This window comes from Lissotriton helveticus, chromosome 5_1 (genome assembly GCF_964261635.1).
Source record: "Lissotriton helveticus chromosome 5_1, aLisHel1.1, whole genome shotgun sequence".
Taxonomy (NCBI): Eukaryota; Metazoa; Chordata; class Amphibia; order Caudata; family Salamandridae; genus Lissotriton; species Lissotriton helveticus.
The window spans coordinates 750495034-750520219 of NC_136065.1; the positions used below are offsets into that span (position 1 = coordinate 750495034).

Sequence of the window (25186 nt, forward strand, 5' to 3'; positions counted from 1 at the left end):
TGCTCATCTGGTTTGTCCTTGCACAAGAGATGATCAACAAGAAGCAGAACATAGATGCAAAAGGCACAATGTGATATCCCCATAGCCAACAAAAACAGCTAGGTAGAGTGAGCCCCACTCGCACGGTATCTGAATGTAGTAAATAGTTGTCAATCTTTACGAGGAATGTTTTGCCCTGAATGAGCGAGTAAAAAACATTGCGCGCAAGGCAGATTTTCTAAAGCTCTAGGCAGTTGATGTGTCAAACCCTGTAGCCTTGGCATCTAGGTACCTTGTACAGTATTGTGATTGAGACATGATCCCCAGCCGATATGTGAAGCATTTATGGTAATGATAACTTGCAGAATCAGGTTGAGAAAATGCCTCTCCAGCAAAACATTATTGCCTGGGCTGTACCAACACTAAAACCTCACCATGATCATTGGCCTGTGACCACTACCTCACTATTCACTCTTTCAAAGGGCACACATGCAGTCTAACATGTGGTACTATTGCCCTCTCTCGGATGGGGTAGGCTTTCCCCATAAACAGTTGTATCGACATGGGCTAAAAGTAGGACCTTTAGGTATTGACAGTGCACCCTAGCTAGTGGGGCAAAGATACTAGGCATTGCTCCTTTCTGCTGCTCTTGATTGAGGTGCCTATAGAGAGAGAAATATGAATGGCATTTATGTGAAGAAATTCACAGCAAAATGTGGTGCTGCAAAAGGATACTTGTGTTGATTTCCTTCAAGGCTATATTTGCAGCATCCAACACGACAACGACACAACCTTGGCTTTTTCAATGGGTGATTTAAGTTCTCTGGAAGTATTGAGCATATCCTGAAATACTGGGAGGTACTGCATGTACTTCTCAGTCTTGGAGAGGCTCTTGATGAGGAAGGCACCCTACGGCTCCATCATGTGCATTTTCACATGCACGACGTAGTATCTTTCGATGGGGAACCCGTATTGTGGTATGGGTGTATGTTTAGGTTATATGGAGGCTCAAAATGGTAATCTTCTCAGGGGTCCTTCCCTTCCCCAAGCACTACAGAACAAGTTACTTACCTTCGGTAACGATATATCTGTAAGAGAGATAGATGAGTTATGGATTCCTCACCTTAGACTTACCCCCAGGCGTCAGGCTGGATCCGGAGAATTTTTTCCTCAGCAGTACCTCTGCGCGTCGATAGGTGGCGTAAGGTCGACTCCGCGCTCGTCACTGGCGTCGTGGTCGCAGGAATGACGTTGCGGTATCTACTCAGACGCAGCATTCACGTGCTGACGTCAGTTCTTTTCAAGACATTCCACGCCAGTAGCGCAGAGCCATGCAAGACACTGACCACTGGTGCACAAAAACTAGGGCCCTGGAAGGGAAGTCCCTTACCCTAGAAGAACACGTTACTTACCTTCGGGAATGATATATCTGTAAGAAACATTAGTTAGTTAGATTCCTTACCTTAGAATGGATCCGGAATTTTTGCGTAGCAGTACCCCTGCGCGTCGGTAGGAGTCGTCTGCGGCTCCGCGTCCGTCGTCGGCGTCGTTGGAGCCAGGATGACGTAGTTGGAGTACTTAGAAGCCGCCCTCGCGCGTTGACGTCAGTTCTTATACACAGCTTTTCCGCACCAGAAACTCAGAGCCATGATAAAAACCAACACTGGTGCCCTGAAATGGATGACCTTAGCCCTAGATAACGGTTCGCAGAACGGGGAGGATGGGTGGGGCGGTAAGGAATCTAACTAACTAATGTTTCTTACAGATATATCGTTACGGAAGGTAAGTAACTTGTTCATCTGAAAGAAACACGTTAGTTACATTCCTTACCTTAGAATAGATACCCCAGCAATACCAACCCTGGTGGTGGGTCTGCGAACCAAGATCACACCAGAAAGTCCCGGAGAACGGAACGGCCAAAGAAGCCATCTCTCCGGACTTGGCTGCCCAGGCAGTAGTGTCTTGCGAACGTATGCAGCGAAGCCCACGTAGCTGCCTGACAGATGTCCTGCAAGGGGACTCCCCGGCCCAGGGCAGTAGTAGCCGCCGCGGCCCGAGTGGAATGGGCCCTCAGCCCAACAGGAGGCTTCTTCCTCGCCAAAGAGTTACAAATCATGATGCACAAGACGACCCACCGAGAGATGGTTTGTTTGTGCACCGCCCGTCCCTTCTTAGCGCCCACGCAACCAACAAAGAGTTGGTCATTCACCCGGAAATGAAGTGTGCGATCCAGATAATATGAGAGCGCACGTTTTGGGTCCAGACGGTGGAGCCTCTCTTCCTCTTTCGAGGGATGCGGAGACGGAAAGAAGGTGGGCAAGGTGATGGACTGCCCGATGTGGAAGGCTGTGACTACCTTGGGCAGGAAAGAGGGTCGCGTCCACAACACAACTTTGTCCGCATGGTCAGAAAGGAAGGGAGGTTGTGAAGAAAGGGCCTGGAGCTCACTCACTCACTCTCCTGGCAGAGGTGATGGCAACCAGGAATGCAGTCTTAAGAGGGAGAAGACAAGGAGGACAGTTATGAAGTGGCTCAAAAGGAGCGCACATCAGATAAGTTAGAACAAGGTTCAAGTCCCACTGCGGCATCACGAAAGGAACAGGAGGAAACAGATGAGTGATGCCCTTCAAGAACCTATTTACAACGGGGGACTTGAACAAAGAGGGCTGATCAGGTAGCCTTAAGAAGGCAGAAATGGCAGAGAGGTAGCCCTTAATAGTGCCCAGAGCAGAGCCCTGCTGGGCAAGAGAAAGAAGGAAGAGGAGAACCTCAGAAAGAGGGGCAGAGAGTGGACCCACAGCCTTTGCGGTGCACCATGCCACAAATTTGTTCCACCTGCAGGCGTATACCGATTTTGTGGAGGGATGCCTGGCTGCCAGAATGACATCGCAGACTTCAGGAGGCAAGTCAAATGGCCTCAACTGTCGCCGCTCAATATCCACGCATGGAGGTGGAGACTGGACAGGTTCGGGTGGAGGACCGTCCCCATCTGCTCCGAAAGAAGGTCCTCCTGAAGAGGCAGACGAATCGGGGGATCGACTGACATGCGGAGTAGCTCGGGATACCAGTATCTTCATGCCCAGTCCTGAGCCACAAGGATGACTTGGGCACGGTCACGCCTGATCTTCATCACTCTGGGCAGAAGTGGTATAGGCGGAAAGGCGTACTCCACTCACAACGAAAAGCGTCTCCGAGCGAGTGCCGTCTTGGAAATTCCAACGCGCAGAAATGATGACATTGAGCATTCTCTTCTGTGGCGAATAGATCTAACCAAGGCTCTCCCCACTGCTGAAAGAGACCTTGCGCCACGTCCGAGTTCAGACGCCATTCGTGATCCATCATGCACAGACGGCTGAGTTCGCCCGTCCTGGCGTTCCGGGAACCTGCCAGGTGTTGAACCACCAGGATCACGCCCTGATGTTCCAGCCACTGCCAGAGGCACAGAGCCTCCTGGCATAGGGTCCACGACCCCACCCCGCCATGTTTGTTGCAGTACCACATGGCGGTGGTGCACTACACTTCCCCGGACAGAGGGAAGGAATGCCTTCAGTGCAAGCCGGATCGCCCGTAGCTTCAGATGGTTGATATGGAGCCGGGACTCCGCCGGAGACCAGAGGCCTCTGATCTCCGCCTCTCCCATGTGGCCCCCCCCCAGCCCAGGAGGGACGCATCTGTCACAACAACATGCTCCGGTTGGGGAAGAGAGAGGGATCTGCCGCTGACCCAATCGCGGTCCGTGAGTCACCACTGCAACTGTCTCGCAGTACCCTCCGAGATCCGGACATGGTCGAACAGGTTGCCCTGATGCTGGGCCCACTGAAACTTCAGGTCCCACTGCAGAGCCCGCATCCTCCACCTGGCGTGATGCACCAGAAGGATGCAGGAGGCCATCAGCCCCAGAGTCAACCTGACCGAGACTCGGGATAAAGGCTGAAAGATCGGAATCTCCCGAATGCGCTGTTCGGGAGGATAAACCCGAAACTGCTCTGAGCCAGAACCCCTCCGATGAGGAGGAACCTTTGAGAGGGACATAGGTGTGACTTCGGCACATTGATGGAAAACCCCAGCAAGTGCAGGAGGTCGGCCGTAGTCTGAAGGTGGCTGATGACTGTCTGGGGCGAGCCCACCTTCAACAATCAGTCGTCGAGGTAGGGGAAGACTGACACCCCTAACCTGCGCAGATGAGCTGCGACCACCGCCTTCACTTTCGTGAACACCCGTGGGGCGCTGGTAAGGCCAAAGGGGAGCACGGTGAACTGGAAGTGCTCGTGGCCTACCATGAACCGCAGGTAACGCCGGTGAGCCGGCAGGACGGAGATGTGGAAATACGCGTTCTGCAAGTCCAACGCTACCATCCAGTCTCCAGGGCAGCAAAGACCTGAGCCAGAGCCAGCCTCTTGAACTTCTCCTTCCGGAGGAAGCCGTTGACGTTCCGTAGGTCCAAGATAGGGCGCTGGCCCCCTTTGCCCTTCTTGGGAACCAGAAAGTAGTGGGAATAGCAACCACACCCTACTTCTGGCCCAGGAACGCGCTCGATGGCCCCCTTGGCCAAGAGGGCTGACACTTCCTCTTGCAGAAGTTGCAAGTGATCCCCAGACCCGCGGTGGTACTGCGGTGGCATGGCTGGAGGAGTCGCCTCGAAGGGGAGGGGGTAGCCCCTTCGGACGATTTGCAGCACCCACCTGTCCAAAGTGATGGTACGCCAGTGAAGGAGGTGATGGCGGACCCTGCCCCCCACTGGCGTTAAATGGGCCTGAAAGCTCGGACTAGGAGGGTTTTGAGGCAGATGCTGCGGGAGTGGATGTGGGCTAGCCGCGCCATTGTCCCAAGGCACCACCACGGCGGGTACCACGTCCGCCTCCGCACTGGATGTTAGACTGCGGCCCGTGGCTCGCAGGACGTGAAGGAGCGCCCCTTCCTTGGCCACGAAAGGAGCGAAAAGCAGACTGCTGCTGACGCTGCCCTGAGAGGCCCAAGGACATGGCCGTAGCCCTGGAATCCTTGAAACGTTTAAGTGCATGATCTGCCTTGCCACCAAAGAGGTGGCTGCCATCAAACGGCATGTCCATGAGGGTGTTCTGGACATCGGCCGAAAAGTTGGCGGACCTCAGCCAGGTGTGGAGGCGAACCGCCACCGTTGTTGACATCGCCCTACCCAGCGAGTCTGTGGTATCCAGCCCACAACGTATAGAATACTGAGCTGCGTCTCATCCCTCCACGAGGGCTTGAGCGAGTTTTATCCAGGCCCCCTCCGGACACTCTGGCAGCACGGCCGCAACCGTATCCCACAGAGAGTGGGTCTAACGGCCCAAAAGGCAAGCGGTGTTGACTGACCGCAACCCACAGCTGAGGGATGAAAAATAGTTTCTTACCAAACTGTTCATATGTTTTGGATTCCCGATCTGGGGGTGCAGTCGGGAATGCGGATTGGGAAGTAGAGGCCTGGATAACCAGGCTCTCGAGGTGGGATGGGTGGACAGGAAGCTAGAGTCGCCCGGAGCTGGGCGGTGGCACCTGGCAACGTTCCTAGCGGGCCTGGACCAGGTGCCTAACAGGACGTCCATGAGAGCCTCATTAAATGGCAGTAAAGGCTCCGGGGCGACAGTCTGCGGTTTAAGGACCTCAGTGAGGATTTTAGACCTCACAGTAGCGACGGGGAGCGTTAGCGCCAAGGCCTTGGCTGCCCGCATCAGCACCACACTATAAGCCGCCCCCTCCTCCATAGCCACGGTAGGAGGGTAGACAAAGCCAGTGTCAGGGGAGGTATCAAGACCACTGACCTCCCCTAGCTCCTCTGTCCAGTCCTGGAAGGACTGAAACTCACGTGTCAGAGGGTCCTCAGACCACTCCCAACCCCTTTTGTCCTCTATCTCCTGAAACTAAGGGTCAAAGGATGGAGCCGGATCAAAGAAGAAAGGCTCTTCAGCCGGCGTCGGTCGACGCCGGATCTGGACCGAGAGAGGGATCAGGGACGGCGTGTGCGGGGACGGCGCCGGGGGCGGCCCCCTGGGGGTTGCGCCGGCGGGGTCGTGAGGTCGACCAGCGGCGACCCGGATCCGGGGGAGCCTGCGGCGTTGGGTCCGAAGTCGCCGAAGGAGCCGGGCCGAAGCACCCGACGTCGCCGGGGCCGGAGCACCTGGCCCGCTTGGACTCCCAGACGGGGCAGGGGGGCCTGGAGGCACCGCGGGACCCGACGGAGGAGAGAGGGACCTCATGGCCATGAGGAAGGCCTCGATCTTCTACGGCGTCGCGTTCAGCCCAGGGACAGGCGGGTATGGAGCTGGCCGCGGAGCCGGTGTCACCCGAACCCCAGGCCGCGTTGCGCAAGCGTCGGGGGGATTCAGAAGAGCGATGGTGTCTCTTCGACTTCTTGTGCTTCTTACCTGAGGACTTGGAGCCCGACGAATGGTGTTGACTCGTCGAGCTTCGATGACTGTGGCCAGTCGGTTGCAGTCGGTACAGGGTTTGAACCCGGGCATTCCGTACCGGCACCGAGAGTCGTGAAGACTCGAGAAGAGATCAAAAAGATCAAAAAAGTTTTAGTCAAAAAATGACTAAGGTACTGCTTTCTCCGGACCTGCGCTTAGCTGGCGCGGAAAAAAGAATAACTGACCTCAGCGCGCGAGGGCGGCGTCTAAGTACTCCGACGATGTCATCCAGGAGCCAACGACGCCAACGGCGGACGCGGAGCTGCAAACGACGCCTACCGACGCGCAGGGGTACTGCTACGCAAGATTTTCCGGATGCAGTCTGACGTCTGGGGGTTATTTTAAGGTAAGGAATCTAACTAACATGTTTCTTTCAGATATCAGATCACAGAACGGGAAGGATGGGTGGGGCGGTGAGGAATTGCATAACTAATCTATGTCCCTTACAGATATATAGTTACCAAAGGTAAGTAACTTGTTCATCTGAAAGAGAAAATTAGTTATGGATACCTCACCTTAGAATGGATACCCAAGCAATACCAACCCCGGTGGTATGTCTGCTCACCAAGTTCACATCAGAAAGTCCTGGAGAACCGAATGGCTGAAGAAGGAGTCTTTCAGGACTTGGCTGTCCAGGCAATAGTGCTTGGTAAACATGTGCAGTGAAGCCCATGTAGCTGCCTGACAGATGTCAAGAAGGGGGACTCCAGGTCTTAAAGCAGTAGTGGCTGCAGTTGCCCTGGTGGGATGGGCACACAACCCCACTGGAGGTTCTTTTTTTGCTAAGGAATAGCAGATTTTGATGCAAAGAACGACCTATCGGAGATAATTCGTTTTTGCATGGCCCGACCTTTCTTGGTGCCCACATAACCGACAAAGATGGTCATCCACCCGGAATGGTTTTGTGCGATCCAGAAAGAACGAAAGCACATGTTTTGGATCCAGACGGTGGAGCCTCTCTTCCTCTTTAGGAGGGTGCGGAGGCGGGAAGAAGGTGGCAAAATGATGGTCTAGCCTATATCGAAAGAAGTAACCACTTTGGGAAGAAAAGAAGGCCTGAGCGGAGGACAACTTTGTCCGGATGAACAGCTAGGAAATGAGGCTTAGAAGAAAGGTCCTGTAGCTCGCTCACCCTGCGAGCAGAGGTGATGGCAACTAGAAAAACAGTTTTAAGGGTCAAGAGTCTGAGAGGACAGTAATGTAGCGGCTCGAAAAGAGCACACAAGGTAAGTAAGAACCAGGTTCAAGTCCCAGTGGGGCATCACGAAAGGAGCTGGAGGAAACAAGTGAGTAATGCCCTTAAGGAAGCAATTTACAATAGGGGACTTGAAAAGTGAAGGCTGGTAAGGCAGCCGAAGGAAGGTCGAAAGATAGCCTTTCAGAGTGTCCAGAGCAGAGCCCTGCTGGGCCAAAGAAAGAATGAAGCAAATAACTTCAGAAAGGGGGGCAAAAAGGGGATCCACAGCCTTTGCTGCCCTCCATGCCACAAACTTGGTCCATCTACAGGCGTATACGGTTTTAGTGGAGGGACGCCTGGCTGCCTAGATAACATCACAGACTTCGGGAGGAAAGTTGAAAGCGGTCAACTTTTATTTTATTTATTTCATGGCTTGTGAAGCGCCTGAATCAACCCCAAAGAGATATCTCAACGCTATGGAGGTGCTACAATTAGGTAAAGAATAGGTTTTCAGTAAAACTCAGTTTTGAGGTGCTTTTGGAAAAGTAAATAGTCAGGACATTTCCGGAGGTGACTGGGGAGTTGATTCCAATAGGAGGGAACTAGGTAGTAGAAAGCTTCCCACCTATGCAGGATTTCTTAACACTGGGCACCAAAAGTAGCGACTTGCAGAAAATGTAATGTGTGTAAGGTTTGGAATCTTTTCACTTAGTGGTGACTTGTTCCCAGACAGTATGAGGTTTTTAATGGTTAACCTTTTTGGGCCTGCGCTTTCCCAAACCCAACTTAAGTGTCGGAGAGCAGAGAAGACATAGATGAGGAGATATCTCCAGAGAGTTCAGGGATTTTCCCATGATGAACGAATAGACCAATGAGGATTTAGACGATGGAGCGCCTGGCACTATGTCAAGTGAGGCATCAGCTGGGGAAGAAAACCCCCAGGGCAACAAATGTTAGAGCCCTCCCTCAATAGGGACAAGGGACATATGGAAAGGTGTTACCGGAAGTAGGACATGCCGATTCCTACATAGACTGTCAATGGGTGTTTGCACTGTAAGTCACCACTGTTGGGCTACCAATTAAGGAGGGAGAATTTGAACAGCAAATGTGATCCTGTTTCACTGACATTGAGGGAGGATTTGCTTGGGGTTCAGAACAGAGACACTGACACAAATATCATGCATTCCAAGGCAGATCCCATTATGAGCATGAGCCTGTTGTCAACATGACTTTTTTTGAGAACAGAATCCCCTGTATGGTTAGATTTTGCCCTGCTGCCACAGATTCTAGAATAACGATTCAGAAAAGGGGGTGGTGATGAACAGAGTGTCTGAATTAAGCAGACCACTCTTACCCAGTCCAAAGATCAGGGCTTGATCCATCACCGTTATTTATCTCACTGCCCCATCCCAGCTCAGAACCTGGCTATATGCAAATTAGTCTGTCCCTGGCCCAGAGCATCATGGGAACAGGGCAGACCAAGCCTTCTCATGTACATGTTAGCACAAGAGACAAAAATACACTTACCAATTAATTTTTGAAAACATGGGGGAAACTATGGCTACGCTTTAGATGCCAGAAAGAATGGTATCCCACCCTCCCAATGAACAGCTCCAGGTACTATAATGGAATCATACTTGGGCAGCTGCTGAGTATCAATTTCACAGGATGCTTGATCCTGAGAATGTTACTATTTCGCATATCCGTATTGGTCTGCTTTTTTTCCATTGGCACTTTGAAAAGGTACCTAAAAACACCAATACTCTACCCTGCATGAACCTCACTTTTGTTTTTAACTTTACATTCCGTAGCAACAATGCTTTAGTGTTACACATTCCAAAACTGATTTTCACTATGCAATTCTAAAAAGAGCATAATATAAGATGAAATAAATGAGTAAAGTATCCATTAAATAGCACTAGGCACATGATAAATGTTTGGCTTTGAAGTTATTTTGCATGTATGACTCACCTTCTTTTTGGGAGGACTGAGTAAACCTCACTCCCCTTGGGTTCACATACTCCATATCATGAACGGAAGAGGAATCTTCTGTCATTGATGAATTGTCTTCCAAGACCTCTGGAATGGACTCTACGGAGGCAGAATGTGTCTTATCTCTCCACAGTACACCAGCCTTTCGACATGTAAATAGGATAAAGACAGAGAGCATAACATTGTGAAAATATTCAACTATACGCCAAATCATTTGGAGGAATGAAAATGAAATGTTAATTATCCTGTAAATATGGGTTTGTGGCATGGAGTGCTGTTAAGTTCAGTGATCTAGTGCTGTGCTCAGAGATGAGAACGTTGTTTTTATTTGAAAAAGTCTTCTCGAGTCACATGATAGTGTGACTCCACCTCTTGCTAGTAATGCACATGCACGCCGTCTCCACTGTTAGATTGTTAGATAGTATTCCGCTTAGTGGGTGAGGATGGAGATGTAGCAACACCTAATGAATGTAGAGCCCATTCTGCAACGGAGTCAGTTGGGGGAAGAAAACTGGGAGTTCTAAAAACTGGTTAGGGTGGAAGGGGGCAGAGCACTTTAGGGAGGAACTTAAAGGTTGCAAAACGGACAACCCTCTCCCTCTGAACTTGAAAGAAAGGTTCTTCCAAAGTTAATGCTTGGAGCTCAGGGACACCTAAGTGAGGTGATGGCACTGTCGACTTTCCAGGAGAGGAATTGAAGGGGGCATGAATGGAGGGGTTCAATGCGAAGTCCATCAAATCCTGCGAGAATAGTACTGAGATTTCACACAGTGCCCAAGGGTACCTGTGGAAGAAAAACAAGTTACTGACCTTCAATAACGCCTTTTCTGGTAGATACTCTATTTAGCTGCATATTCCATACCTTAGAATTATCCCTGGACATCTGACTGAATCCAGAACATTTTCAGGAGCAGTAGTTTGGCTCGGCATGGTGTTGTCTGTGCTGAAAATGGCGTGCACTGTGTTTTAATATGCACCAGCCTCAGTAAACTGATATCAGTTTCTTTTGGCGAATTTCAACGTCAGAAGCGAGGAGCTACAAAGAACACTGACCAATGATGTGTGGAAGTAGGGCCCTGAAAATGGGAACAGCCCTTTGATATGAAATCAGTTTGAGAGCAGAGAAAATAGGCGTGCGAGTAAGGAATCTGGGGATAGATGGAGTCTCTACCAGATAAGGCATTATTGAAGCGCAGTGACTTGTTCATCGGATAGAGACTTCTAGCTGCAGATTACTTACCTTAGAATAGATACCAGAGCAATACCTTACTGAGGTTCATCTGCCAACATGATTTAAACCAGAAAGTCCTGCAGGGCCAAGCAGGCAAAGTGCCCATTCCGACGGACCTGACTGTCCAGGCAGTAGTGTTTGTGGAACGCGTGCAGCGAGGCCCATGTTGTTGCTGCCAGAAGTCCAAGACAGGGACTTTGCATGCTAACACAGTGGTTGCAGCCTTTACTCTGGTAGAATGAGAACGCAAGCCCTCCCGGGCTGCTTCTTGGCCAATACATAGCAGTTCGAAATGCAGAATACGATCCATCAGGAGACAGTTTGTTTATGCATTGCCTTACCTTTCATGGCCCGACAAATTCCACAAAGATTTTATTGTCCACCTGGAAAGGTTTTGTGCGGTCAAGGGAGAACTACAATGCTCTTTTTGGGTCCAGCCAGTGTAGTCTCTCCTCTTCTTTAGAGGAATGAGGCGAAGTATAAAACATAGGGAAAGTGATAGACTGGCCTACATGGAATGGGGTGACTCTCTTAGGGCAAGGAGGACGCTCGAGTCAAAGACCAGCATGTCTGGAAAGAAAGACACACATGAAGGCTGAGATGACAGCGCCTGTTGTTCACTGACCCCCTGGGCAGTTGCAATTGCCACCAGAAACACTTTCTTAATGGTAAGAAGCCTAAGAGGGCAGGAATGAAGCGGCTCAACTGGAGGGCCCATCGGAGAAGTAAGAACCAAATTAAGGCCATGTTATGGCACTACGAGTGGAGTTGGTGGATGCATGTGCTGGAGACATTAATGGAGCCTATTTACAATAGGGTATTTGAACCCGGGAAGGTTGATTTGGCAGCTCCAGGAAAGTGGAGATGGCAGATGAGTACTCCTTTAGGGAGCCTACCACAAAGCCCTGTTGGGGGAAACACCAATTACAACAATAGCCAAACAGCATGTTGCCTTTGCAAAGCGGTCGGAACAACAAATGTGTCTTAACCGCGCATTCCTTTACCACGCACGCCGTTACTACGACATGCCTTCGGTAAAGCAGCGTTAGACTTTAAAGCCCAACGCTCTCCCTACTGTTGCGCAGACTGGAGGGAATAGTAAATTATACTCTTCCAAAGTCCAGTACTTTCTCTAAGGCAAGGGGTTGTAAAGGAAGGCGTGGTTTCAACACAATTGTTCTGACCACGTTGTTAAGGAGTGCCTGGTTTAGGCATTAGTGGTTGTGCCATACAATCCCCTGTTGGGCATGGATAAGGATTCACAACAAAACTTAAGAAATGGGGCAGATAAGGGGGCAACCGGTTTGGCTGTGAACCATGCCAAAAAGTTGTGCCAACTGTTGGCGTATAGCATTATTTCAATGCTAGTCCAGCACCCACAATTATATGAATATTTCAATTTATTAGGAGTCCGACAACATTCATCAAAAGTTTATAATGGTGATGTATTTCCAAACATGTGACACATGACGTAAATCACTGTATCTGACTACAGAATCTCAGTTGAAAAAATATCCTTTATTCATTTTCTACTTTTAAAAAGCGTCATTAGAATAGTGATTTTTAGTAGCCATTCATAGTAGCGAACGCGTTTCGTCCTACCGCCAAAAGAGACTTCTGGCGGAAACTCAGTAGGGGCCTCTCGCAACCCAGTGGGACCGGAAGGCGAGCCAGCTGGGACGGACTGCCTAAATGTGAGGTGCATGGCCTAATAAAAATCACGGATTTGGGAGAGAGTCACTCCTGTTCCAGAAAACTCAGGGAAGTTCAGCGATGGCACGGGTGTAAGCTCAAACACAGAGCCATGCCTTGAATGGCAACGTTCCCTCATTTCGTCAGATGACTCCAACAGACAGGATGAAATCGGAGACCTCTTCGACTTATTGCTTTACTTTTTCTTGTAGGACTTACCTGAACATCTGGAAGACTTCGACTGCGATGAAGATAGATCGTTCTGCGACTGATCCAGGGACCTTCCTCTCAACAGGACTCAAGACCACTAGAGTGTCGAGCAGCAAGGACCTTGAGGCACTGCTACCGCAAGGCCTTGGGGTGCATTGCGTGACAATCGAAGCAGGTCGTGGCACTGTGGTCACGCTTGAGACACCAGAGGTAGATTAGGTGTGAATTATCACTGACATCAAACACTGGCAGGCTACAAAGAGCTTAAAACCAGCCTTCCTCGTGGACATCCTGGCACACCAGAAGACAAGGTCTCGAAAAGTCTATGAACAAAAGGCTGAAAAAGGTCAGTCAAAAAGTGACCAGGGACAGCTCTTCCCTGGATCTGCGCTGACTTACGCAGATAGAAAACAACAAGTTAGTGCGCTGTGGTGGCACCTATATAAGCACCGCACACATCATTTCTGGTACGGACAACACCACGGCGACACAACGAACCGAACTATGCCAACTACCGGCGCATTGGAACACTGTGCACAGAAAAATTCCAGACCCAGTGGGGACAATTCTAAAGTAAGGAATCTGCAGCTTTAAGTCTATTAGATTAATCGTTTTGAGGCCTTCCAAAAAAGCTATGATCCCACGAATCCTAAAGAAGGATAACTGTTGTCTATTTTAGTGATAGGCAGCTACTAGAGCTAAGTGGTGCCGGGTGGAGGGGAACGCAGGTCCATAGGTGTAGGAGGTAGCAAACAATGACCTCTGGACGTTAGCTGCTAAGGAATCATTGGTTTTGGACAGACAGTTTGGGTAAACCATTTACATTTGGCAATGCAGCAGGTGTGAGTAGTAGGCCTGTGTGCTTCCTTAAGGATGTTCATGCATCTAGATATCAGGACCTCAGGAGCCAAATCGCTCCTAGGGTCTGGAAGCCTGATTTCTCCATGGTTCTGTGTGAGAAGGTCCGGCATATTGGGGAGCTGCTATTGCAGAACCATTGAAAGCTCAAGGAGTGGTGAACTATGGGAGTTTGTCCCAGGTGGGAGCCACCAGCGTGAGGGTGAGAGACATCTGCCAAAGAATCCATATTACAAACAGAGGGAAATGTGGAAAAGCATAGGCAAATATCCCTGACCAGTTCATTCATACTCATCGACTGTGGAAACTTGAATGTGAATTTTGGGCATTTACATTTTCTGCCATGGTGTGAGGTCCACGTCTGGAACCCCCCCCCCCTCCCCCACTGCCGGAAGAATGTGAGCAGGACTCATGGGTGGAGTTTCTATTCGCGGACATGTTGACACATCCTGCCGTAGAGGTCTGCAAAGTGATTGTCTGTCCCAGGCAGACTCCACCAGCAGATGAATCTTGAGGATGAGAGCCCACCTTCAAATGGTCCGAGCTAACTGTGAGAGTTGAGGAGAGTGAGTGCCACCCAGTTTCTGCGGGTAGTACATGGATGTCATGTCCGTCCGGATGAAAACTACTTTGCCCACAATGCTGCTTAGGAAGGCCCACAGCACTACGTGGACGGCTAGCAACTTCAGGTAACTGATGTGGAGACCCTGGTGACTGGGTTCCTACTGACCTTTAACAGTCAGGTCCTTAAATGCGCCCCACAACCCATGAGTGAAGAGATAATTGAAATAGTAATTTGCGGAACTGGGTCGAGAAAAGGACTACCCTGCAAAAAATTGTTCCACCACAGCAGCGAGCGATAAATGTGACGAGTTGATCAACAGTAGATCGTCTCAATGACACTCCATTTGAGACCATGGACGTGTTAAGCGTTCTTACAGCAGGCGCATGTGTAATCTGGAGTGGGGTGCTAAAGCAATGCAGGAGACCATTATGCAGAGAAGGCACATGACTTCCCAGACTATGCACTGTTGATCTGGCTGGAAAAGGCAGAGTAAAACACATGGAAAATCTGCACCCTAGCAAGGCTGGGGTAAACCTTGCCCACATCTGAATTAGGGACCTTCCTTAGATAGGGTTGTAAATGAAGGGGTTGAGGATGGGACTTGGTGGGGTTGAAGGCAAAACCCAGGTTGTGGAAGAGGTTTTTCGTGGCCTGGATGTGTGCATGAGACTGTTGCTTGTTGCACTCTTTAGAAGCCAATCGCTGAGGTACAGAAATACATGGATGCCTGGTCATCGCAGGTGCATGGCTATCACTGCGAGACATGTTGTAAACACTCAAGGTGGGGTGGTAACTCTAAACAGCAACACCTTGAACTGATAGTGTGTACCACAGACAGGAGGTAGCAACATTGCGCTGGATGAATCGGGATGTGTAAGTACGTGTCTTTGAGGTTGAGTGCTGCCATTAAGCCACCTTGCTGTAGCAGTGGTATGACATCCTGAAGAGTGACCATATGGAAATGTTTTGATAGAATATATTCTTGGAGGGGCCTGAGGTCCAGTTGAGGCCTATCCTTTGGAATGAGGAAGTAGAGAGAGAACACCCTTGTGCCCTGTAGGCGTTGATGCACAGGTTCTATGGCCACTTTGAAAAGGAGTGATTTATCGTCATCCGTGAAGCAGGCATTGGTGTTCTCGGATGAGGGTGGGTCTGCGAGAAGGTATATTGGGAGGCGTGGAAGTGAACACCAGACAGTAACCATGATGAATGATGTCCAATATCTACTGGTCGGGGGTGACATGTTACTAGGTGGAGAAAACTGTCTGAAGCCGACCCCCGACAGGTACTGTGTGGTCGGGGGCAGTGCCTTTGGGGGAGCTGCCTTTGCCACTACCCTTGGAGCGTTTGCCCGGTGTGCCTCTAAGAAGAAGACCATTGTTGGGGGTTGCTTAGCCTGCTGACGCTGAATGGAAGTGGAGGCATCTGGGGAGGTGGCCTTGGAGCTCCCACGGTAGGCTGACCAGCGAAAGGACCCACAAGAAGTGGGCATTTGGAGGTCACTGAAGTCTTTTGCAGTCTCTGTGTCCTTTCTGACATTTTCCAGCATCTCATCAAGCTGGCGCTCGAAGAACAATAGTTACTTACCTGTAATCTGTGGTTCTCCAGTATTGGTGTCTTTCATAGATTCACATGCCTGAATCATTCCCCGTCGTCGGAGTAGGAGTCCCACGGTATATAAAAAAGCAGTAATAAGCCATTTGTACATAGCAAATAACAGTTACAATAAACCAGGAAGTGAAGTAGCCTCAGCTACCAATGAAAAAACTTCCACATTAGTGACCATCCAAGTCATTATGTTAGACCAAACTGCAGCCAATCAGGCCACAGCTCCCACCTAGGTATTCTCCCCAGAGACCCAGGCTGTCAGATTTTTGTAGCACTGGAGTGTACCAGAGTATATACAGCTATATCATAACAGTCTGGGTGAGACTCTGAGGGGAGGTGGGTGGGTGCATGTGAATCTATGAAAGACACCAATACTGGAGAACCACAGATTACAGGTAAGTAACTATTGTTCTTCTCCAGTATTTGGGGTGTCTTTCATAGATTCACATGCCTGAATCCGAGTAGTTAGCAGTAATACAATATCTCGCTCTTATACGCCAAAACATAGTTATCATGCATAAAAGAAAGCAATGCAACATCATAAGAAAGCGTAAAGAGTGTAAAGGAGGTGGGAGAGAACATCAGAGGCTCACCTTACTGAAACAGATTTCGTAGGACTGCTCTCCCCACCGAGGCATCGGTGTCGCTTGAAGAATCCAGACAGTAATGCCTCGTGAATGTGTGTCTGCTGGACCATGTTGCTGCTCTGCAAATATGCGGGAGAGGCACACCAGCAAACAACGCAGTTGAAGAGGAGACTGCTCTTGTAGAATGGGCTCTAGGTAAGGTCTGTAAGGGTTTACCTGCTTGTTGATGGCAGAGCCCTATCGTGGATGAGACCCACCTGGCGATAGTCTGTTTAGTAACAGCACAGCCTTGTCTTGGTCTGCCATATGCCACAAATAGCTGATCCGTCTTCCTGATGGCAGCTGTTCTTGAAAGATAAAATTTAAGGCATCTCTTAATGTCTAATGTGTGTAAAGTCCGCTCAGCTGGTGACTGCGGATTGGGAAAAAATGTCTTAAGTATCACAGGCTCATTGAGATGAAAATCCGATGGTACTTTGGGCATGTACTTCGGGTTGGTGCGTAGTATCACAGAGTCAGGTGTGAATTGCAAGAATGGTGGCTTAATGGTGAATGCTTGCATGTCACTCACTCGTCTGGCTGATGTTAGTGCCAGCAGTAATGCAACCTTCCAAGTGATGAACTTGAGATCGACCTTATGAATAGGCTCAAAGGGATGGCGAAGAAGCTGTGCTAGGACAATATTCAAATGCCAAGATGGAGGTGGCCGGCGTACAGGTGGAAACATACGAAATAAACCTTTAAAGAATTGTTGTATTATCCTTGAGGAGTATAGAGAAGTCTTACCGTCCTGACGGTATCGTGATATGGCGGCTAAGAACACCTTAAGTGTTGAGTGCGCCAAACCCGATTTAGCGAGCTGCAAAAAGAAGGGCAATATCGCTTCTGGCTCCGCAGTCATTGGATGCAAATTCATAGTGTGGCACCAAACACAGAAACGTTTCCACTTTAGTTTGTAAGTTTTGTTTGTGGAAGGCGCCCTAGCATTGGCCAGGACTTCCTGACAGTCTTGTGGAATGTTCAAGTGCGCAAACTCGTGGTGTTGAGGAGCCAAGCCGATAATTTCAGAGATTGAGGGTCTGGATGAAACACCTTGCCTTCTTGGATTGTTAGAAGGTGTGGAATTCGGGGCAGTTGAATTGGCTCGCACTCTGATAGAAGGAGAAGCTGCGTGAACCAATATTGTCGTGGCCACCGTGGAGCAATCAGGATAATTCGACACGGTTGCTTTCTCATTTTCTTGATGACTTTGGGTATTAGCGGAATTGGCGGGAAGGCGTAGGCAAAGATCCGTTCCCAATTGAGTGATAGAGCGTCCCCGCAAGAGTCCCTGTGGGGAATCCAGCTCGCAAAGTGAGTACATTTCTTGTTCTGATAAGTTGCAAACAGGTCCAGATCGGGGAGACCCCACCTCTGGCAGATCCGATCCAGCGCTGGCTGATGCAGTTCCCATTCGTGAGTGCTGTTCTTGGATCTGCTCAGCGAATCTGCCAGTACATTGGCTACTCCCGGAACATGCACCGCTGACAAGTTGATGTCGTGATCCAGAGCTCAAGTCCAGATCTCTTGAGCCTGTTGACACAACCGGGCTGATCTTGTGCCCCCCTGCTTGTTCAGGTAATGCATGCTCGTTGTGTTGTCTGTTCGAATCAACACTGTGGAGCCTTGTAGGATTGCCAGAAAGGATTTTAGGGCGAGGAAAATGGCTCGTAACTCCAGCAGATTGATGTGCCATTTCTTCTGTTGAGCGTCCCATTTGCCGCTGATCGTCATCCCTTGAAGGTGAGCGCCCCAACCTTCTAGGGAGGCATCCGTGGTCAATATGAATCTTGGGACTTCTGCGAGGAAGGCACAGCCGATTTGTAGGTTGCGTGCCTGACTCCACCACAGGATTGTGTCCTTCATTCGAGGCGTCAGTGTAATGAGATCCTCGAAGGATCCCGATATCTGCATCCATTGGTGACTGAGTTCCTCTTGTAATGGTCTCATCCTCAGACGACAGTTTGGAGTGAGAGGGATGCACGAAGAGATCATCCCTAGGAAAGATTTGAATCTCCGAACAGAAACGTACTCTTTTCTGAGGAGTGTGGTTGCCATCGTTCTGATCTTTGTCTGCCTTTCGTTTGAAATGAAGACGTGGGCGAGCTTGGAATCCAGCGTTGCTCCTAAGAAGGACTTTCTTTGAGATGGAATTAGATCTGATTTCTCGAAGTTCACTGAAAACCCCAGGCTTTGAAACAGGCAAAGGCATTTTTGGACATGGTCGTTTGCTGTGGCGTAGGAATTGGCCTTGATAAGGCAATCGTCCAGATAAGGGTATATTTGAATTCCCTGCAATCGTAGGTGCGCCGCTACGGGTGCTAGCACTTTCGTGAATACCCTCGGGGCTGAACGTAGTCCAAAGGGAAGCACCTTGAATTGGAAATCCCTGCCAGCCACTCTGAACCTTAGGAACTTCCTGTGTCTGGGGAAGATAGGAACGTGGAAGTAGGCATCCTGAAGGTCGAGTGTTGCCAAGTGGTCCCCTTCTGCCAAAAACTGTAGGATCTCCTGGAGTGTTAACATTCTGAACGTCAATTTTTTGATGAATTTGTTCAGGGCACGCAAATCGAGGATTGGGCGCCATTCCCCTGATTTTTTGCGTATCAAGAAAAAACGAGAGTAAAAACCTGTCCCTCTCTGGTGTCGAGGTACTCTCTCGATTGCCCCTTTTCGAATCATGGAATTGATTTGGATGAAGAGCTCCTTGAGATGTGCTGGGGGCGGCCCTTTTGGAGGAGAATTTGGAGGGGTTTTTACAAATTCTAAAATGTGTCCCTTGGATACCACATCCAGCACCCATTTGTCTGTAGTAATCTTGGACCATTTTGAGTAATGTTGGGATATTCTTCCTCCAATTCGTTTTTGGCGGGGACACTTTGGCGGCAGGAAGTGAACCTCACTTCTTGTTGGTGTTATCTCTTCCGCGATATGTCGCTTTTCCTCGGGGCTGTGTGTAAGAGTTACGTCTTTGGCCATAAGGCTGCTGCTTATATGGCTGGTACCTCTGTGTGTTTTGAGAAGTGGTGTAGTTGCGCTGTTGGTAATATCCTCCCCTATTGGAGAAATTTCCCCTTCCTCTTGCGCCACGAAAGGAAGATTTTCGAAACTGCAGAGTGCCCAAAGATCGTGCAGTTTCAGTATCCTTTTTGATGGCCTGCAAAGCCTCATCCACGTGCGAGCCGAATAGGAACTCGCCATCATAAGGCATATTTAAGACCTTGGACTGTACTTCATGTCTAAAGGATGTAGATTTCAACCATCCCTCTCTCCGAAGGACTGCGGCTCCTGCCAATTGTCTGAAGCCTGTAGCTGCTACATCCACTGCAGCGTCAATGATCTCTGACGACGCACACTCCCCTTCTTGTAAAATTTTGATAGCCTCAGACCGGTCCGGTTCAGGCAGTTTCTTAATATAAGGCGAAATGTCAGACCACATTTGCCTATCGTATCGGCCAAGAATCGCCATAGAATTAGCAACCCTTACTGTGGTTGCTGCAATTGTGGAAACTTTTTTGCCAATGGTATCGAGTCGTCTTCCGTCTCTGTCTGTAGGCGTGGAGATTTGAGATGATGGGTTTTTCGCCCTTTTTTGAGCTGCTTGTGCAATGACTGAGTCTGTCTTGGCCTGTCCAATCAGGCAAGCCGGTGAGGAAGCAGGCGCTCTGTATTTTTTATCCACTCGTGGCAAAACTGGAGGTAAAGAGTGAAGTGGCCATGATCTTTAGACCTTCTTTCCAAATAAACTCTATGATCGGTATCGACCAGCTCTGTCTTTGGGACAGATTTTTGAAATCATACAGGAAACAATCATCCTGTTTTGTCTCCATGGTAATGAGAAATCGTTTGGTAGCGTTATCCATAATCCTATGGAAATTTGCAATATCCACTGGTGGTGATTCAGCCTTCGGCTGTTCATCTGGAGCAGGGGAGTCAGCCTGATAATCCTCATACTCCGACGAATCCGAGTCATCCAATTCTCCTTCTTCCTGAGCCTCCTCTTCAGAATTGTCATCCACCGGTTGAGTAGATGGTACCGGCATGGATGGGGCATGTACCGATTCTTCCATGTTAGGAGGGACTGAATGCGGAGTTCCTCTAGGCGGGGGGGAAGTGATGTGTGATTCGCCCGATTCCGAGGGCGGAAAACGTTGATAGTAATCATCCAACATGGACATTACATTTCTAAATAATTCCATGGGCATTTGTGTCCCTGATGGGGGTGCAGGATCCAACCCTGTGTGTTGCGTCACCTGCTCCTCTTCCTCCTGTTCTTTAACGTGTATGAGCAAGTCAGATGGACTCGTAGCTGCCGGAAATAAGTCTCCACCAGAGTCCTCGTCAGAATCCAAAAGCCTGTCTGGCATCGTGAGTGGTGACATACATGCAGCCTGAGATGGGCGTTGTAGAATCGCCGCAGTGGTGGCTGGAGAAGGCAACGATATGGGGTTGCTCTTTGCAGACCATACTTGAAGATCTGTGCAAGTTGACAGTTTTGGCGTCATTGGATTCCCTTGGGCCACCGAGAAGTCCTGTGGCATTGACTTTGCTGTGAGGGACGAACTCGCCGTCGTCGACGACTGTGGCTGGAGAGGTCTCGTCGACGATCCATTTTTCGATGTCGTCGTCGTCGACGGAACACCTTTCGTCGTCGGAACATTTTTCTTCGTCGACGGGGCCGTCGACGGCGTTATCTTCTTCGTCGACGAGGCCGTCGTCGACGACTTCGTCGACGGGGCCGTCAACGGTGTTTTCTTCGTCGACGGTTGGATCGTCGACGGAGTCTTCCTCGTTGACGATGAGTCCGTCGACGGGTGCTTCGTCGACGGTGAAGCCGTCGACGGCAAGGCTTTCTTCGTCGACGGTAGTGTCGTCGTCGACGGGAAGGGATTTTTCGACGCTGAGGAGGGCTTCGTCGACGGAGGCTCGTCGACGGTAGGTGAAACTTTCTTCGTCGACGAGATGGGACGAATTTGAACATGCACATATGTAGGTGAGGACACTGAGGACACCACCAAAGAGGGTTTTGGTGAGGAATAGGTCGCAGTAGAAGTCACTGTAGTGGCAGTCTGACAGGAAACCGGCAGAGAAGCTGCTGCCTTGGTTGTAGGCCTCTGAGGTGACAATAAAGGGACAGTCTTTTTAATGACAGGCTGTTTGACCGATTTTTGACAGGCTTTCTTCACTTTAGAAGTCGAAGGTTCCTCAGCAGCGAGCGCGTGCTGGGCCTGTTTCGCCACCTTAGCCTTAGGGGTAGTTACTGTACCCTCAGCTATTCTCTTCCTAGATCCCATAGAAGACATAGAGGCCAAACTTCCTACCTCAGAGAGTGGCAAGTCCTTGTCCTTATTCCGTTGTATCCATAGTAGGAGGCGACCCTCTCTGTCCCTGAGGGTTTTTGTTGGAAAAGTGCGACAAATCTTGCATTCCTTAGCCTGATGGTCTGGATACAAGCAGTATATGCAGAGAGAATGAGGGTCTTCCTTGAAGAGCCTTGCCTTGCCACAAGAGTCACAAGCCCTGAAAAGGGACTTAGATGTGGACATGTTGGAAAGAAGAAAACTTTCAAACTTTCAAAGTAGAAGAATAAACTGAGCAGAGCTCAGAGAGACTCCCTATCACACGACGTGCGGTAAAAAATCTGACAGCCTGGGTCTCTGGGGAGAATACCTAGGTGGGAGCTGTGGCCTGATTGGCTGCAGTTTGGTCTAACATAATGACTTGGATGGTCACTAATGTGGAAGTTTTTTCATTGGTAGCTGAGGCTACTTCACTTCCTGGTTTATTGTAACTGTTATTTGCTATGTACAAATGGCTTATTACTGCTTTTTTATATACCGTGGGACTCCTACTCCGACGACGGGGAATGATTCAGGCATGTGAATCTATGAAAGACACCCCAAATACTGGAGAATAGGTGTTCCCCATCAAAGACCAGGCTGAGGAGATGCTTGAAGCAAGGGGTGGGGTTGCAAGGTGTGACTGTGTGTGTGTGACCTTGAGCAGCTGGGTTGGCAGCATCAAGGGCACTGCTGATTGTGGTGTTTGAAATGAGCCTCCCTTTCATTACTCCTCTGGGAGATGTTGGAGGAGCACCTTCATCTCATCCCAGTGGGCCAGGTTGTTTCAGAAAAGCAGGCCTATGGAATGACTATGGGCCAGTGGTTGACAGACTGCGCCGCAATGAGCTTGCCAGTTGCATCGTTATGCTTACTATCCTTGTCTGGCAGTAGTGCGTTGCCGGTACCCTGTGAGTTGGCTCATGTGTGTGCCATTTTCACCAAGGAGTCGGGGTTGTCTACACTAGGAGTGACTACACAAGCTTTAACCAGCTCCCTAAAAATGTCAGAGTCTGGATTAAGAATGCCTTTCAGCATTGGGAGGTACAGCATGGAATGCTGTGAGGGGGAGAAGGTTTCCAGCAACAAATCCTCCTCAACAGCATCCCTGTGCATATTGACCTTATGGAAGGAGGCTTTGCTACCAAACACTTCATTTTAGGAGGTAGTGTTGTCTTTTGGGGAAAGCCGGGTGGGGTAGTGATCGGTGTCTGTGTCCCCTGGTGAGTCCACATCATAAGAATACAAGGTGTGATCCAGCTGGGGAATGTTATATAGGTCCCCTGTGCTGTGATCTCCAAGGTCAGAATAAGGTGACCACTGTGGCATGTAAGGAAAGGGGTCAGCACAGCGAACAGGTAAGGCCTCAGGGAAGTAAGGTGTATAGGTGGGTGAGGCTGTGGATGAGGGCTGGTAGTCTTGTCATACTGCTTGGGCAGTGGTGGAAGTTCGATAGCCTCCGCAGAGCTCCCTCTTGGATGACTGCGTAGAGGACACCACTGGCTGAAAGATGATCCATTCTGCGTGAAGATGGATCAAAATGTAACGCTGGCAGTGGTCAAGTTAGTCCTGCAGGTTCTGTAGGACAGATGTAGAAAACGTTATTGTTTGATTAATTAAAATCTTTACAATGGAACACTCTGAAAATAAAATGTTGTAAAAAGAGATTCTGTAGTTACAAAAGGTAAAATGTTTGACAATGGATATTTACATAAACCCATGAGGGCACTGGATTAGATTTTTCATGATTTTCCAAATGGCATTCATTTTCTGTAAGAAATGTGTGCCAACAGGTACACAGAGGATCTTCATTACTAAAAAAAAAAAAAAACTTTCCATTAAACACAGAAAAAATACAGCAATGGATAATATTTTGACTTCCAGCTGCACTAGTCCAGAGAAGTCTGACTATCAGTGCTGCTCTGTTTGAAAGGAGGACAGGCCCTGCATAGAGGAAGAAAGACTCATGAAAGAACTCAGAACCATAAGATGAGCAGTCAGTATGTCATGCAAGGCCGCTAACAGATTAGTCCAGAAACTGTGACAATTAACTGCATATTGAGTGGAAAGTGACACAGTGTAATGTAATGGAGATTTGGTTACTGGCACTCCTACTACGTGAGCCTTTTTGTGCGCTCCTGTGATTAACTTCGTCAACCAGTTGTTGAGCATCGGGTTCTCTGGGTTCATGGCTTTCATTTCATTTGCGTCCAGCATTTACAGTGAGTGTTCTAGGTGGCAGCAGTATTTTTGTCCCAATTGGCTAATCGATATTACTTGCCACAGCGCAGCCTGCAAGCTTCCTTTGCTTGAGATGCATAGCTTATTGCACAGCTTGATAAAAGCACCGGCCCCAACCCCTCGATGGTCTAAAACGCCGAACTCAAGTCTTATCTGGGTTGGGGATGAGGTTTCTGGTATGCTCCAATCGCACTTGAAAATTCTTATTGTCTTGTTCACCACTCAGGAGTCTTACCCCAGCATGATCTCCTGGCCATAAGATAAATACTTAGAGGTTTTAGCTTCGTCAGTGCTACCTTGATTGACAGAGCCTTTGCCCCGTCCACTTCCTTCTGTTTAAAGAAGGTACCTCTTCAGTAAATATAAACCCCCAGATATTTGTAAGCGGCTGTGCTTTCAATGCTTTTACTGCTGAACTGCCACCCTCCACCTTGAAGCTTTCTTTTCCCAAAGGTAATTGTTTTTGTTTTTGATAGATTTAATTCCAGCTAGTTGCAGTTTGAGTGGAGGAGCAGCTGGTCAAGAAACCTCTCCAGGCCGACCCTTACGCGGCTAAGCAAGACGAGATCCTCTGCAAATAACAGGTTGCTGACGCGGATTCTACCAAGGTTTGGAGGGTGGGAATTAACATCATCAAGTAACTGTGGCAGATCGGAGATGAAAAGGTTAAAAAGGAGGGGCGCCAACACCCACCCTTGTTTTAACACCACATGTTATTTGTATTCACCTCGAGATGTAGGATCCGTCTTCCAATTTTATACGGATCCAAGTGTTGGAGTGGAGCTGAATTATGGCCTTTAGGAGGACAGATGGAACACCCGATTTCAACAGTTTAAACCATAGATAACCCCTGGGCACCCAGTTGAACGCCGCCTTGAAATCGACAACGCAACAATGAAGTGGCATTCTCTAAGCTGATGCTTTCTCCGTCAATACTGATCTGATAAGGCAAGCAGGTTTGTTGTACTTCCTTATTTTGCCACAAAGCCAGTCTGATTGAAAGGTAAAAGGTGATTTTCTGTGGCCCAAAATGAGAGGTCTTCAAGCAGCAGGCTGGCGTCCTATTTAGATTCAGCCTCCAAGAGTGCAATCATCCAGTAATTTTTGGGGTCGGATCTCGTGCCCCCTTTGAAAATTGGACAGATGATGGCTCCACGCCAGGAGTCTGGAATGTGCTGGCTGAAACAACAGTAGGAGAATAAAGGTGCCAAGTCTTTGGCCCAAAACTCGATATCTACCT

The 25186-nt window shown here is 49.2% G+C and overlaps 1 protein-coding gene across 4 annotated transcripts in view; it reads right to left on the bottom strand.

Annotated features, from left to right (window-relative positions):
- Window positions 1–25186, bottom strand: part of GBF1 (golgi brefeldin A resistant guanine nucleotide exchange factor 1) — a 2365494-nt gene that overhangs the window by 1665469 nt on the left and 674839 nt on the right. For all 4 annotated transcript variants that reach the window (XM_078643218.1, XM_078643217.1, XM_078643220.1 and 1 more), the window contains exon 11: window positions 9556–9718. In XM_078643218.1, the coding sequence (XP_078499344.1) occupies window positions 9556–9718 (163 nt within the window). The remainder of the gene's footprint in view (window positions 1–9555; window positions 9719–25186) is intronic.